General features: G+C 37.9%; 1 protein-coding gene across 10 annotated transcripts in view; it reads right to left on the reverse strand.

The window, feature by feature from the left end:
* Nucleotides 1–16,673, reverse strand: part of PHKA1 (phosphorylase kinase regulatory subunit alpha 1) — a 142,764-nt gene that overhangs the window by 6,880 nt on the left and 119,211 nt on the right. For 6 of the 10 annotated variants that reach the window (XM_035028760.1, XM_035028761.1, XM_035028763.1 and 3 more), the window contains 9 exons: nucleotides 12,753–12,909; nucleotides 12,211–12,290; nucleotides 10,858–10,936; nucleotides 10,595–10,724; nucleotides 6,621–6,722; nucleotides 5,622–5,737; nucleotides 5,444–5,482; nucleotides 3,778–3,828; nucleotides 1,274–1,444 (listed from right to left, as the gene is read on the reverse strand). In XM_035028760.1, the coding sequence (XP_034884651.1) occupies nucleotides 1,274–1,444; nucleotides 3,778–3,828; nucleotides 5,444–5,482; nucleotides 5,622–5,737; nucleotides 6,621–6,722; nucleotides 10,595–10,724; nucleotides 10,858–10,936; nucleotides 12,211–12,290; nucleotides 12,753–12,909 (925 nt within the window). The other 4 variants (XM_035028762.1, XM_035028767.1, XM_035028759.1 and 1 more) reach the window with 3 other exon arrangements.

A 16,673-nucleotide genomic window follows, 5' to 3' on the forward strand; every position in this document is an offset into this window, starting at 1 on the left:
ACAGAGAATTACCAGCTTGCAAACATATGCGCAAAGTAATTATGTTACATTCATACTCTAAAAGGAATGGAATGACAAAGCAGAGGGCATTTGTTTTTCCTCTTATATGAGGGTTCCAAGTCCAGGTTTTGATTCTACCACAAAATAGTCAATCTTCCCAGTCATATTTAAATGTTCCTTTTCTTGTAGTCTCAAGGCCTTGTGGTTTTGCACCTTTATCATAACACATCTTCGCTTTGCATCATAGCTGCTATTTATGAAGGTAACTATGGATTAAACTCCCTGGTGACAAGAACACATACCTTCCATGGTATCTGGGGCAGAAGAGCACTTACTACATGTCTGTGAAATTGAATTGCCATAGCCCAGGCATAACTGTGCAGATAAAATACCTGTCTGTAGAGGTTAGACGGAGGAAAGCAAGTTTTAAGTACTCATTGAAAAGAAGATTGCCAGAGCTGGTAGTCTGAGGATTCAACTTCTAGCTTTCCAAAAGATCACCTGTTTCTGTCCCTGGGAGAATATCAGTGCTAAGGGGAGAAACGTAACTAAAGGTTTTGAAGTCCTGGATGATATTTCCTTCAGGTCCTTGCCAAGGGTGACAAAGCTGAAAGTGGCACCCAAGAGACTATAAATGAGACTTATGAACGAGTACAGTGGACTTCTCGGCCCTCTAAAGCTGTCACAATCATAATGGTGTGATATCCCCTTAACTGTCTTTGGCAAGCTAGGCCTTTGAAAGAAAAACAAAAATTGGTCATGCCAACAGAGTCTTTGGACCATTAGCATCGGTATGATCTTGCATTTATTTAGTAGTTTTCATCCAAGAAAAAAATATAAGTAATAGCTGCTTACACTAACTCCCCAGATACCACAGTCATTTTACAATAGCGTTAGCACATTGCTACAGAAAACATTTCCACTCTACAGTAGCTACAAAGAAAGTGGCTCTTTGTTGCCAAATTTGATAAATGTATCACAATGTCCAACAATGCTCAACTATGGCCAAAAGCAGAGAAGCCATGATTTTTGAAATCTAATTTATAGACAACACCATAGCCATAGCAACAATAATAGAAAGAGACTGAATCATAAATAGTATCAAAATAACAAATCAACTTTGTTAATTAGGTCTTCTTCTAGGTTTTGTCCATATGAGCATATGATATTTATATAATTGTGGTGACGTCACAGTCATGTCATATCTCGGCCAAGGAGACTGAGGATATCAAGGGGGGAAAACAAAGAGATGTCTACAATGTGTTATTCTCACCTTCTGTAAAACTTTCCATACTTTTTGATAAAATCCAACTGGGACTCTGTTCAGTGCTCCATCTAGCCTTCTTCGGCGTTGCCACTGACCTTGACGATTATCTTTAGATGTGTGTTGAGCATATGCACGAGGAAAGGACCGACTACTTGAAGCCACAGGTGTTCCAGGTGACTTGGGACAAAAGGAGAGGAAAGAACATGAAGCAAAAGTCATCTCTGTTCCTCTGAACAGAATAATAAACACACTGTAGAATTAGAAACCACATAATAAGTGTAACATCCAAGATAGAGAGATTACAGTGAAGCCAGTAGACAATGTAAATGGATACAATCCTTTTTAGAAAGCAATCTAGTGATATTTAAAAGGAGCCATATAAATACTGATCATCTGGGAGGTTTTTAGCTGTCTCTTGACTTGGTTATCTCTCTGTTAAACTTCTAGCTGTTCTATGGCTTAGTTTGTTGCTTTCAACACAAGCCTCAATCAAATTAAAAGAACTGAAATCAGACAAAGCATGTTCTCTGATTACAATGAAATTAAGTTAGAAATTAGTAACAGAAGGAAATTTAGGAAATTTACAAATATGTGGAAATTAGACATTACGCCCCTAAATAACTGGTGGTTTAGGAAAGGAATCACAAGGAAAATTAGAAAACACTGAGATAAATGAAAACACAACATACCAAAACTTAAGGGATGTGGCTAAAACAGTGCTTAAAGAGAAATTTATGTTATAAATACTTGTATTAAAAGAGAAGTAGGGGCGCCTGGGTGGCTCAGTTGGTTAAGCATCCAACTTTTTATTTTGGCTCAGGTTATGATCTCAGGGTTATGAGATCAAGCGCTGCATCATTCTTTGTGCTGGGAGTGGAGCCTGCTAATGATCCTCTCTCTTCCTCTCCCTCTGCCCCTTCCCCCACTTGTGCGCACTCTCTCTCTCTCTCTCAAAAAAAAAGATGTTTTTTACTCTTGCTACTTTTGATCAGCATTGTACCAGAGGTTCTAGCCAGTGATATTAAGCAAGAAAAGGAATAAAAATCATCCAGAATGGAAAGGAAGAAGTAAAACTACATCTGCAGATGACATGATCTTATATAGAAGGAATTCACAGAAAAGCATTAGAATACATGAGCTCAGTAAAATTGTACAAGATCAATATAAAAATCAATTGTATTTCTAAATAGTAGCAATCAATGATCTGAAAATGAAATTAAGAAAACAATCTCATTTAAAATAGCATCTGGGGGCGCCTGGGTGGCTCAGTTGTTAAGTGTCTGCCTTCAGCTCAGGTCATGATCCCGGGGTCCTGGGATGGAGCCATTTATTGGGCTCCCTGCTCCACAGGAATCCTGCTTCTCCCTCTCCTACTCCCCCTCCTGCTTGTGTTCTCTCTCTTGCTGTGTCTCTCTGTCAAATAAATAAATAAAGTCTTAAAAAAATAGCATCTGAGAGAATAAAATACGTAGGAATAAATTTAACAAAAGAAGTTGTAAAACATATACTCTGAAAACTTTAAGACATGTTGAAAGAAATTAAAGAATGGAAAGAAATCCCATGTTCATAGGTCAGAAGACTTAACATTGTTAAGATGGCAATACTCTTGAAATTTATCTGCAGAATCAACACAATCTTCATCATAATCCCAACTGGATTCTTTGCAGAAATTGACAAGCTTACCCTAACATTCATATGGAAATTCAAGGGACCCATGATAGCTAATACAATCTTAAAAAAAAAAAAGACCAAAGTTGGAGTTGCCTTAATCTCTTCAGTTTAAGAAATCTGAAATCATAGGCCATTATATTATGAATCATTGATTTAAACCAAGGAAATTTAATTGGAGATCAGTCTTCCTAAAATATAACCTTCATGAGGGCAAGGACCATATCTGTTTTGTTCTCTATTGTATTTCCAGTGCCTGGCACGAAATTGGCACTCAATTAATATTTACTAGATAAATTAATAATCAGAATAATAGCCGATCCAGTGGTTTTCAAACTTAAAAGTGCATCAGAATCACCTAGAAAGCTTATTTTATTTTTATTTTTATTTTTTTTTTTACCTAGAAAGCTTATTAAAACACAGATTGCTAGGCCTCACCCAAGCCTTTCTGATTCAGTAGGCCTAGGGTGGGGACAAAGATTTTACATTTTTAAGAAGTTCCCAGGGGATGCTGATACCATCTAGCACAGTGCCTGGCACATAGTAGGCATGCAATTAATTAGAGTAGTCGAAAGAATAAATGTATAAACAGACACTTAACAAATACTTATTAAATTGAATTTTACTTTCTGAAATGGAAAAGAGGCTGGAGTTGAACCCCCTTCCCTGCCCTTTTGGGAAAACAAATGGAAAGATTTTTACCCCCATATATGAAGTTGATTTATACTTATTTTAGTTCTTGATTCATTTGTTTATCTTTTCAGTCAGTCAGTATATGTCATGACTTATGTAACAGCACACTCAAAGCACTTGTGATTGGTATATAATATAACAGCAGTTACCAGAAAAGACGGTGACATCAAATCTATACCCAAGGGATGACCACCACTGGACTATAAAAAAAAAAATTGAGAAAATAAGATTTTAAAAGAGATGAGGCAAGGCAAACATTCTTTGTGTTTTTAAAAGTTATTAGTAGAGTAAAATTACAGACAATTCATGTCCCTAGCCAGCATGTTATTTAAAAAGCTGATAAATAGCCTTACTCTAGGGGGAAAAAACCAACAACAAACTATGTTTAAAAATATTTTTTCCATGATCAGAAAAAAGGGTATTGGTGAGTGGTAGAGAAAAGGACTTAAACAATACAAAATACCAGAGAGGCAGGTAAGGATGGAAATCAATAATTAGAAATTAGAAAGTAATGAACATTTAGGGCTCTCAATCCTTGAAATTACAGTCCTAATGATCCGGGCTCTTACAGTCCTATAGGTAGTGGATGTGTAAAAAAAGAATTAAATGATATAGCTGGATAGGTCAAGTTCTTAATATCATAGTAATCTAGCTGGGAACATGGACTTCAAGTTCTAAACATATAATGAACTTGTAAGTAATACTGTGTGACTATAAACAACTGTAAAATGTTTAACCAATCACCCTTGGCCAAAACAGGGATTGTTTACCAACATCAGTTTAACTCTTCAGTATGAAGCATAGTTCTTTCACCTTTCAGATAGGAAAATGTTCAGATTATCCAAATATTCTGTGAAAAAACATGTAGTAGTGAACATTTTTCTATTACAAAGCCCTTTCTTAGTCCATTCAGTTCTTGCCCTTGCATAATATAAATCTGAAAAGTTTCCTTCAAATTGAACTTCAAGCATTGGCTTCATTCTTGTCCTAAATGGTTTGGACTCCTACAAAACCCCAAACAAATAAAATTTCCATTTGGCCTCTCCTCCTCTGGATGGGCTTTAATTCTTCAAGCTACTGTAAATCAATTTTGAAGGCAGGAGGAGTAGTTTTAAGATTTTCATAAAAAGCGCTACTAGGGGAGACCAACTCAGTACCTTCTCAACTCAGAGACCCTGAAATCACATGATTTCCCAGAGTTTTGAAAGAAGCTATGGAAGCTTATGTTAAGTATTTCATCGTAGAGCACAAAAATTTGCCTATTCTCATCTGCAGGGTAAGAGGCGACCAAAAAAAAAAAAAAAAAAAGAGTAAGAGGCTACAGTATGATATTTGAGGACTCCTACCAACTCCAGGGTGATTTAGATGTTTCTTCCTCTATGTGTCCATACACTTTTTGTCTACCTCTATCATGACAATGATAAAAATCTAATTTGGGGACAATGCCTGAAAGTAGATTTTTAAAAAGGCTCTCACCTAATCTGGTGTTCTCTCTAGTACCTGTTCTTAAAAGTAAGGAATTGAAGTCTAGTTTCATAAAGAAAATTAAGTCCAAAATTACATGTTAATTCTAACAAGAGGAATTCAGGGTTTTATATTCTTATTATCCGAAACAAATTACTTCCCTCCTAAAATTAGCAAAATAGTTTGGTCCAGAAAAGGAAAGCCATCTGTAAAATGAATGCTATGAAGGAGAATCAAACAAGCTGCTGTGTGGTTTGTTATCTTATTTGTAAAAAGGCCATGAACTCATGCATGTCATATACATGCCTAAAGGTAGGTTAAATTATGTTAAAGGGTCCCTAGTTGTTTCACCTGACTCTCAGTTGAGATAGATAGTCTATGAAATTCCACCTGAAAAAAAAAAATGTCTCTGATTAAATGCAGGATATGAAACAAAATAAATGATCCCAACAAAGTCTGATTCCAAAAGAATGTTCTTGAGCATGACAATATCCCAGCTCATCTCCCAAGATATCCCAAGATGTCTTACCTGCTTTATCTCACTTTTTAACTGCATTATCCCAGTTCGTTCTGTTTTGGTTGCCCCAACAGCACCAATCTCGTGGATAGAAATAGCAGGGCTAACATTTGAATCGGTGGGACGAACTATATAGCATGACAGGTTAAAGAGAAAGAGAGGATAATCAGGTTCCAATTATTTTGCTCCACCACACTTAAAAGACTTAGATATGTGTCCTCCTTTTATATTAATAATAATCAAAAGTAACCAACCAACTATAACCTTGCTATTCAAAGTGTGGTCTATCAGCATCACCTAGGAGCTTGTTAGTAGAATCTTGGGTCACCCTCCAGGCCATCAGTTTGCATGTTAGCGAGTTCCCCAGGTGATTCTTATGCACAGTAAGGCTTGAGAAGCACTGCTTTATAACTTTCTTTTACCACTCTGGGGTCTAGTATCCATCGTCTGACATTATATATTTATTTTATCCTAAGCCTAAAAGTTGAGCATGAGAGATAACCTTTTTAATTTGCCCTGTTTTAGGTAACTTATACCAAATACCACTGCCAAACCACCAAGTGCAGGTGGAGGATTAATTTGTGACGGACCCCAAGATGTGTCTGAATTCAAAGGTGAAAGGATATGTCAGATGCACTGTAACAACTACATACACATAGACACATCACTGTAAATGCTACTGAATTACTGTCAAATGGAATACAAGAAAGTTTCAAGTTATATGGGTTGTTAGTTGTCCTAAAGTGTAGATTTAGGATAATGTAAAGGAATAGATAGTTCAAAACAAAACATGGTAGCAATCCACTTAGGTGATATATCATTTAAGGAGAAAAAAGAGACATACAGTAGTTTCCAAATTTTGTTCCAGAAGACAGCTTTGCTTTTAACTGTTGCATATAATGGGGTTCTATTTAGTTGGGGGAAAGGTTCCTCTGATAAAAGAAAAACATTTTAAAATCAATGAAATGAAACTAACACTCTGAAATGGAAATGCCATTACTCAAATCTTACCACTTCGTTCCACTCCAAACTCTTTGCCACTGAGAATGTGATGCAGGAGGTTCTTCAAGGCCGAAGGACTGAGATTCATTAGGCTGTCTGTGGCTTCCTCAGCTAGTCATCAGAAATGTTAGGACATTGTTAGTGTATAGAAATGCAACTGATTTCTGTGCATTGATTTTGTATCTTGCCACGCTGCTGAATTCCTGTATGAGTTCTAGCAATTTTGGGGTGGAGTCTTTTGGGTTTTCCACGTAGAATGTCATGTCATCTGCAAAGAGTGAGAGTTTGACTTCTTTGCCAATTCGGACGCATTTTATTTCTTTTTGTTGTCTGATTGCTGAGGCTAGGACTTCTAGTACTATGTTGAACAATAGTGGTGAGAGTGGACATCCCTGCTGTGTTCTTGACATTAGGAGAAAAGCTCTCAGTTTCTCCCTGTTGAGGATGATATTCACTGTGGGTTTTTCACATATGGCTTTTATGATATTGAGGTATGTTCCCTCTATACCTACACTATAGAGAGTTTTAATCAAGAAAGGATGCTATAGTCTGTCAAATGCTTTTTCTGCATCTATTGAGAGGATCATATGGTTCTTGTCCTTTCTTTTCTTTTCTTTTCTTTTCTTTTTTTAAATATTTTATTTATTTATTTGAGAGAGACAGAGATAGTGAGAGAGAGCTCGAGCAGGAAGGAGGGGGAGAAGCAGGCTTCCCGCGGAGCAGGGAGCCCGATGCGGGGCTCGATCCCAGGACCCCGGGATCATGACCTGAGCCGAAGGCAGAGGCTTAACCATCTGAGCCACCCAGGCACCCCCCTTTCTTTTATTAATATGGTGTATCACGTTGATTGGTTTGCGAATGTTGAACCACCCTTGGCGCAAAGGCAAGGGAAGCAAAAGCAAAAATGAACTATTGGGACTTCATCAAGATAAAATGCTTTTGTACAGCAAAGGAAACAGTCAACAAAACTAAAAGACCATCTACAGAATGGGAGAAGAAGATATTTGCAAATGACATATCAGATAAAGGGCTAGTATCCAAAATCTATAAAGAACTTATCAAACTCAACTCCCAAAAAACAAATAATCCAGTCAAGAAATGGGCAGAAGAGGTGAACAGACATTTCTCCAAAAAGACATACAAATGGCCAATATACACATGAAAAAAATGCTCAACATCCCTCAGCACCGGGGAAATACAGATCAAAACCACAATGAGTGGGGCGCCTGGGTGGCTCGGTAGGTTAAGTATCTGCCTTCGAGTCAAGTCATGATCTCAGGGTCCTGGGATCAAGCCCTGAGTCGGGCTCCCTGCTCAGTGGGGAGGCTGCTTCTCCTTCTCCCTCTGCCCCTCCCCCCACAACTTGTGCGCGCTCTCTCTCTCTCTGAAATAAATAAAATCTTAAAAAAAAAAAACAAACCACAATGAGATACCACCTCACACCAGTCAGAATGGCTAAAATTAACAAGTCAGGAAACAACAGATGTTGGTGAGAATGTGGAGAAAGGGGAACCCTCCTACACTGCTGGTGGGAATGGAAGCTGGTACAGCCACTCTGGAAAACAGTATGGAGGTCCCTCAAAAAATTGAAAATAGAGCTACCCTTTGATCCAGCAATTGCACTATGGGTATTTATCCAAAGGATACAAACATGGTGATTCGAAGGGGCACCTGCACCCCAATGTTTACAGCAGAATTATCAACAATAGCCAAATTATGGAAAGAGCCCTAATGTCCATCAACCAATGAATGGATAAAGAAGTGGAATATATATACAATGGAATATTACTCAGCCATCAAAAAGAATGAAATCTTGCCATTTGCAATGATGTGGATAGAGCCAGGGAGTATTATGCTAAGTGAAATAAGTCAGAGAAAGACAAATACCATATGATTTCACTCATATGTGGAATTTAAGAAACAAAACAGATGAACACAGGGGAAAAAGAGAGAGAAAACAGACTCTAAAGAACAAACTGAGGGTTACTAGAGAGGATGGATTAAATGGTGATGGGCATTAAGGAGTACACTTGTAGTGATGAGCATTGGGTGTGGTATGTAAGTGATGAATCACTAAATTCTAGACCTGAAACTAATATTACACTGGATGTTAACCAACTGGAATTTAAATAAAAACTTGAAAAAGATAAAAAATAATCACAGTTATTAAGAGCTTACTACATGTAGGTCATAACTTTAAACAATGTTAGTAACAAACAGTTATGACATGTACTTGACCTTGAAAAGCTGAACAGCTATTTGGGACAGATTACATATGTAAACAAGATAAACAATAATAAAACATGTTAGTACTAAGTACCAAATGAGAAGTATAGACAATAAATGCTTTGGAAATCAGAGGAGACATCAATCTCCAAGGATGGTGACTGATAAAATTAGTGGGAAATACTGTGAAAGTAGGAGGTAAGATTGTTGAGGTTTTGAATATCAGAACCAGGGATCTTGACTTTATTGTATGAGAAGTAAAGGGCCTTGGTTTTGATGAAGCCACAGGGAAAAAAAGATCAGTAATAGGCAATTAAAGGAAAGTGAAGAATGTTTGTTTTTTTTTTTCTTTGTTGAGGTTTATTATTAAATAATTAGACCCTAATAAAACATCCCTGCATACCATAGCTAGAGAATATATATATGTGTATATACAGACATATGTGTGTGTGTGTGTGTGTGTATAATGCAATACATGTAATCCATAACAATGTGCTAAACTGGAAATCATTTGGAATCAGGCAGACTTGGACTCAAATTGTACTATTTACTAGGCAAGTAAAGTTACTATGTAACTTTAGGCAAGTTATTTAATCTCTCTGAGATTCGGATGATTTATTTAAAAGAGGAACAAAAATATCTTCTCCAGAGGGTAGTCATAAGGATTAAATGAGATAATGTTTGTAAATATAAAGCAAAAAAGCACAGAGTCTGACATATGGTAGATAGAACATAATCATTCGCTCTTTTCCTTCAAAGGGTTATTTTAATATAAATTATCTTATGTAATTCAGGTTAGACTCAAGCCAATAAATTTAGCTACTTGTTAATAGCTCAATTAAAAGCCTTTCGGGGAAAGGTAACAGAAGTAATGGCTAAAATTGAGTTTTGCAACTCTAATTTCATTTTTGTATGCAATCTCTATCTCTATTTAATTTTACCATTCTTATTGAAATCAAACAAATACCAATGGAAAAAAATAGTCACGCCACGGGGGTCCCTTTCCCTCCCTCACACTTTGTACAATTTTGTGCTGCAGCTTCCACAGGCCCCCGCTTTTCTTCTAACTAAACCTGTTACCTTGCCAAATACACCTACAGTTAATTTCAAAGAGAGTCCTGTCAGGTAAATATCAATAGAAATAGGGTGTTCCTTTATTCGATCCTGTTGTTGACTAGACAGAATACTGACAATATGATCAAACTGATGTGGCGACTTAATCTGGGGTCAAGAAGCTGCACTACCAGGGCGCCTGGGTGGCTCAGTGGGTTAAGCGTCTGCCTTTGCCTCAGGTCATGATCCCGGGGTCCTGGGATCCAGCCCCGCATTGGGCTCCCTGCTCAGCGGGAATCTTGCTTCTCCCTCTCCCTCTGCCTGCCGCTCCCCCTGCTTGTGCTCTCTCTCTCTGACAGATAAATAAATAAAATCTTAAAAAAAAAAAAGAAGCTTCACTGCTTGAGTCAGAATGAAACCCAGTCTGTCCCACTCAAATTCGATGCACACTTAGGCTCACGCTAGGAGTTGGAAGGCATGTAATTTGGAGTGCAGAGCCCCCAAGAGGTGGAATTGTGAAGTTGCAGAACGAATACATAAATCTGTCATAACACCAGTCTCGTGGTTTGTATAAATAGAGGTTGACTGTACACAGCTTCTGAGCTACTGATAAAATGTTTTCTCTTTCTTTGCCTCCTGATCCCAAACTCAATAGCCCTACATTAAAAGTGAATTCTGCCAAAAATAGTTACTGAAAGGAGTACCTGAGCATCGAAGGGAGTGGGCCAGTTCTGTTGCCATAACTTGTATGATTAGACCAATTCGAAGTCGAAACATTTCAGCAAAGAGACCAGGCTGAGTTCGCATATACATGGCTAGATATACCATTATTTCCTGTGCATGGAATGAATATAGAAACAAATATGGTCCAGGTCTCACAAAGCCTACCTGGTAGGCTTTGGAAACTGCCAGATCAATTGAAAACAAAAATATCAATCACCATTTTAGACATCATAATTCTGCTCACCTGTGTAAGGATTGAGATGCTCATGTCCCCTTCACTGGCTTCATCTATCAGCTGAGTGAGCACTTCATAGGGCAGAGGTCTGAGGGAGAAGACCGCGAAGAAAGACAAAATTCTGTGACTATTTAAGCTTAAATACAAGGAGAATATAAAAAATCTCCTCCCAGCTCCAAGTCACCGCTTCAACGTCCCATCATAGCTGGTAGCATTTGGTTCTTTCAGTCTTTAAAGTTCATTGCCTCCCCAAACCACTTTGGCCTATATCAACTCAGGAGAGCTCTACCCTCTCCTCTCTAAAGCTGGATTGCCCTTCTCCTTCAAACTTTTATTTAAAACTCACCCCATGAGGTCCTTCCAGATCAGTCTTTCATGGTTAATTCTTAACATATGACAAGTAACTATTATGGCCAGAAAGTAATAAACTTAATTTAAGCTGTGCCTTCTGGAAACCATTTTATTACTTTATGATCACACCTTAGTTACATTGATTTTCTAGTTTCATCAGTTTACACACACACACACACACACACACACACACAGGGGTATGCCGACCTCTTCCCATACTTCTGACTCTCCTGTTGATACTAAGCACTCTGGAGGAATGGGGCTTGGACAATGCCATCTTCTTTTGGATTGCCACAGTAGTGGCAAAAATTGATCTGATTTGTGATAAGAAGGTTCTGTTTGCTCAGAGTAAGGCACTATGTTGAATTATGTCTTGTCAAAGTTCATATATTGAAATCCTAGCCCAGAGTCCCTCAGAGTGTGACCCCATTTGGAGATGAGGTTTTTACAGAGGTAACTGAGTTAGAGTAAGGTCATTGTGTGCCCTAAACCTTTATGCCTAGTGTTCTTACATAAAAATTTGGGAAATTTGGACACAAAGACACATATAGAGGGAAGAAATGTGAAGAGACATAGGGAGCAAACAGCCACCTAAAAGCCAAAGAGAGAGGCCTGGAAGAAAGTCTAGAGTATAGCGGATTTTTTGTGGGTGCTAATTCTAGTTGCCCGCCCTGTTTTGGACTGCTTTTGGATGTGAGGTTTGGGAAAGAGGGTAAGTAAAAAACAAGCACAAAAACAAAAACCATCACCACCACCACCACCACCACCACCACCAAAAAACCCCGTAAAATGCAAACTCCATTTGCGTACTACTTCTTGTGGATTTACTCTTTCATTTACTCATGCCCTGTCATTATCAACATTCTCATGCCAAGTGTCTCTGACAGAAGCCCACACAGGTAGGCCCTTATCATCCAGTGACAGATTAGGGCAAGAGAACTGTGGTCAGTCCACACAGCTCCTGAAAGGCTCAGAGAAGCTTGATCAAACCCAACCAAAAACCATACTCACGCAGAGATGGTCTTCTCTCGAGGTTCTGGAGGGAGTCCCACTGTCAAATGTTTCTGGTGGGAGAGAAGAGCTGTGCAGGCCTAAGAAGAGATAGCATAACAGCATTATCCTTCCCATAACACCTCAGCTTTCCATGACAGTTATTCTTCTCAGTCCACAGACCTTTGCTTCCCCTTAATTTATTGACACACCAAACCCTCTTTCTCAGGAAATACCATGTAGATCAGAAGAGAGAGATTTTTAAGAAGAAACAATGAGGTATCTTTATCTCCTAAGAGGTAAGAACTTCTAGCCTACTGCAAATTCTTTCTTGAGCTGTAGAATTCTTATCGTTTATAACATCTTATCATTTATAAACTTCAGTATTGTATATTTGACATTCACAAACAAAAAGCTAATTGAATATCAGGAACTTTATGCGGGAAAGACAACATCTCAAATGATTAGATGCTCTGGTTGCCTTAAAAACCAATTATGGAAACCAATTTTTAAAAAGCACCTCCATTTAGACTTGGTATAAATTCAAGAAGAATTTATAGTACCTCATCAAGTGCTTCCACCTTCTTTCTTAAGATTCCCGAGATGTATCGGATCAGGCCCCAGTGACGAATTTCTCCAACTTTGCCATACAGTTCAGTAAGCAGCTCTCGGACTGTCGTACCCACTTCATCATATAATTCAGTGTCCCAGTCTGGTCCTCTGGAATGTTAAAGAAAGGCCTATGTTAATTATAAGTAAAGCTGCTGGCAACAATCATTTGTTTCAGTGTTATAATGAATGTGACTGTTTTTGATAGGTCTCTCTCATTAGGAAATAAATGTATTTTTACCAAGAATCCTTGTAAATCCATGATTAGTAGTCAGCTCTGAAACCCAAATACCTAGACAAGAACAAGTCTTAGTTTCAGCTGTGCTTTGACAAAATGCATTCTTTTACCCTCTTCACAGGCTTCAACGTAGCTGAAAATAAAGTCAAAGACTTAATTTAACTATTGAAAGTTCAGAAAGGGGCGCCTGGGTGGCTCAGTCGTTAAGTGTCTGCCTTCGGCTCAGGTCATGATCCCAGGGTCCTGGGATCGAGTCCCACATTGGGCTCCCTGCTCAGCAGGAGGCCTGCTTCTCCCTCTCCCACTCCCCCTGCTTGTGTTCCTGCTCTCGCTGTCGCTCTCTCTGTCAAATAAATAAATAAAATCTTAAAAAAAAAATTAAAAAAAAAAAGAAAGTTCAGAAAGTATGCTACACTTAGGAAACTAAGAGAGATAAAAGGGAAGGATGTGTGCTTATTTGTAAAGGATGCATATACATTATTGTTGTAAAGATTACTATAACACAAGTCAACCGTGAAGTATCATAAAATACATGTAAAGTGCTACGAAATTGAGAATTTAATTTATGATGAAGGTAGATTATTTATTAAACAACGTTAAGACAATCAAGTAGCCATCTGAAAAAGAAGCTGGATTCATGCCTTACACTGAACATCAGAACTCCAGATATATCAAAGATTTAAATGTAAAGGTACTAGAAAAAATATGGGAGAACTACTTTATAACTTTGGGGGCAAGAGGACTGTTTAACTATAACCTATGCACAAGAAGCCATAAAAGAAACAGTGATGCATTTATATACATAAAAACAACAAAATTCATACTGCAGAAAACCACTGTAAGCCAAGTCATAGGACAAATTACAAACAGAAAAATATTTGCAATTCATAGGCCAATTTCCCTAATATATAAAGAACTTCAACAGGGGCGCCTGGGTGGCTCAGTTGGTTAAGTGTCCAACTCTTGATTTCAGCTCAGGTCATGATCTCTGGGTCATGAGATTGAGCCCCACGTTGGGCTCCACGCTCAGCGGGAGTCTCCTCATTCTCTCTCCCTCTCCCTCTGTCCCTCACCCCGCTCATGCTCTCTCTCTCAAAGGAAGAAAGAAAGAAAGAAAGAAAGAAAGAAAGAAAGAAAGAAAGAAAGAAAGAAAGAAAGAAAGAAAGAACGAACTGCAACAAATATAGAAAATTAAAAAAAAGAAACAAAAGACACAAAAGAAAATGTCAAATACTGATGGATTTTTTATTTTTTTTAAAAGATTTTATTTATTTATTTGAAAAAGAGAAAGAGAGAGAGAGAGCACGAGCGGGAGGGAATGGCAGAGGGAGAGGGAGAAGCAGGCTCCCCTTTAAGTAGGGAGCCTGACTCGAGGCTGGATCCCAGGACCCTGAGATCATTACCTGAGCTGAAGGCAGATGCTTAACCTACTGAGCCACCTAGGTGCCCCAATACTGATGAATTTTAAATATAGGAAAAGGTGTTTGATCTCATGCATAGTAAGAAAAATTAAAATTAACACTACACCAAGATAACACTTCTTAAAATCTATCATGTTGTCAAAAATTTCCAAATTTGATAACACTGCATTGGTAAAGTTTTGGGAAAATAGGTACTCTTGATATATTGGTGGTGGGAGTGAAAATTGGGACAATCTCTCTGGAGAGCTATTTGGAAAAATATATTAATATTAAAAATCTCTATATTCTTTGATCTAGGAATTTTAATTCTGGCGTATCTGTAGGATAGACTCCACACATGAGAAATGATATATGCCATGAGGTTATTTGCTATAGCATTGTTTGTGATAGTGAATGATGGGAAACAACCCAAATGTCCCTCAATAGGAGACTGGTTAAACAAATTATGGTATGTTCAAACAATGGAATGCTATGGAACTATTAAGAAAATATGATGTAGATCTAGATTGTGACAGATTGTATGTTTTAACCTGAATCAAATAATGTTCCATCTAACACGCTCTTCTTTCAGGGTGACTTTTACAGTCCTCCCGTGAAGAAGGTGGGTCTGTGTTCCCTCCCCTTCAACCCAGGCATGCTTGTGACTAAGTTGAAAGTGCGGCTGTATGATTTCTGAAGCTAGGTCATAAACGTTAAGGCATCTTCCACTTGGTCCTTTGATGGGGCACATACTCTTGGAACCTAGACATCAGGCTCTGAGGAAGTAGAGAGACACATGGGGGAGGTCATTTGTAGGTGTTCTGGGTGACAGCCCCACGTGAAGTGCCAGTCAACAACCAGTATGAACCCCTAGATATATGACTGGACAACCTCATGGTGACTTCAGCCCCAGATGCTGTCGGACCACAACTGAAGAGATCCCAAGTGAGAACTGCCTAGCTGAGCTTGGACGAGCTCCAGAACTGTGACAGATAATTTAAATACTTTTTGCTTTTATTATCTTAAGCCACTGAGTTTTTGGGTTATTTGTTAAGCAGTCATAGATGAATGGGATATATATGTAATGAATTTCAAGATAAATAGTTTTAGTGAAAAAAAAGCAAGGTACAGAACAGTGTATATACTATGCTTCCATTTGGTGAAACAGGTGTAAAATTATACACATATATGCTTTATTTACCTACATATGCATAAATTGTTCCTGGATGGATACACAAAAAACCAATAACACTGATTGCCTGGGAGTTGGGAAACCAGGTATCTGGGGACCAGAGGTGGAAGAAAGACTTTTTATCCTTTCCCTGTATCCTTTTGTACTTTAAAAAGTTTGAGCCATGATAATGTATTATCTATTCAATATATTAAATTATAGTAAATATATACTATATATAATGTATTTAATATACTTAATGTATTAAAAATAAATATGAATTTAATATGTTAAATATATTTTTAAAAACACAAAATAAAAAGTACCATAGGAAGAGTCAATAATGGATTAAAAAAAACAGTGAATGCAAGTTTGAAGAGTAACAGGATATTTAGTTTCAAAGTATATCTCCACAAGATACTTTTCAATTACAAAGTGCAACCCCAAAACTTTAGAGTGGAGGAATGTGGAAAATACTACCTTAACCAAGTGATAAAACCAGCAATGGGACTCATCAACATTATGTGCCCTCTTGATATGACACACTGAGAAGAACTCAGCATGACTTCAGTGGTATTCCTGCCAAAAATGCATAACCTGAATTTATTTATGAGAAAACACCAACTGAACCAAAATTTAGGGACATTCTGTAAAAATAATTCATCTGTATGCTTCACAAATGCCAATAACATGAAAAATAAAGGCTCAAGAACTGTTCCAGATTAAAGGGGACTGGGGACACACGAGAGTTGAATGAAATGTGTAATTTAGATTTTTTTTCGCTGTAAAGATATTACTGGGACAACTGGCAAATATAGTCTGTAGATTAGATAATAGCATTGTTTTTTTTTTTAAAGATTTTATTTATTTATTTGTCAGAGAGAGGGCACAAGCAGGGGGAGCGGCAGGCAGAGGGATAAGCAGACTCCCCACTGAGCAGGGACCCCCTACGTGGGACTTGATCCCAGGACCCTGGGATCATGACCTGAGCCAAAGGCAGATGCTTAACTGACTGAGCCACCCAGGCATCCTGATAATAGTATTGTTCTAACATTAATTTTCTTTT

The sequence above is a fragment of the Mirounga leonina genome, unplaced genomic scaffold, assembly GCF_011800145.1.
Source record: "Mirounga leonina isolate KUSES-001 unplaced genomic scaffold, KU_Mleo_1.0 Mir_204, whole genome shotgun sequence".
NCBI lineage: Eukaryota > Metazoa > Chordata > Mammalia > Carnivora > Phocidae > Mirounga > Mirounga leonina.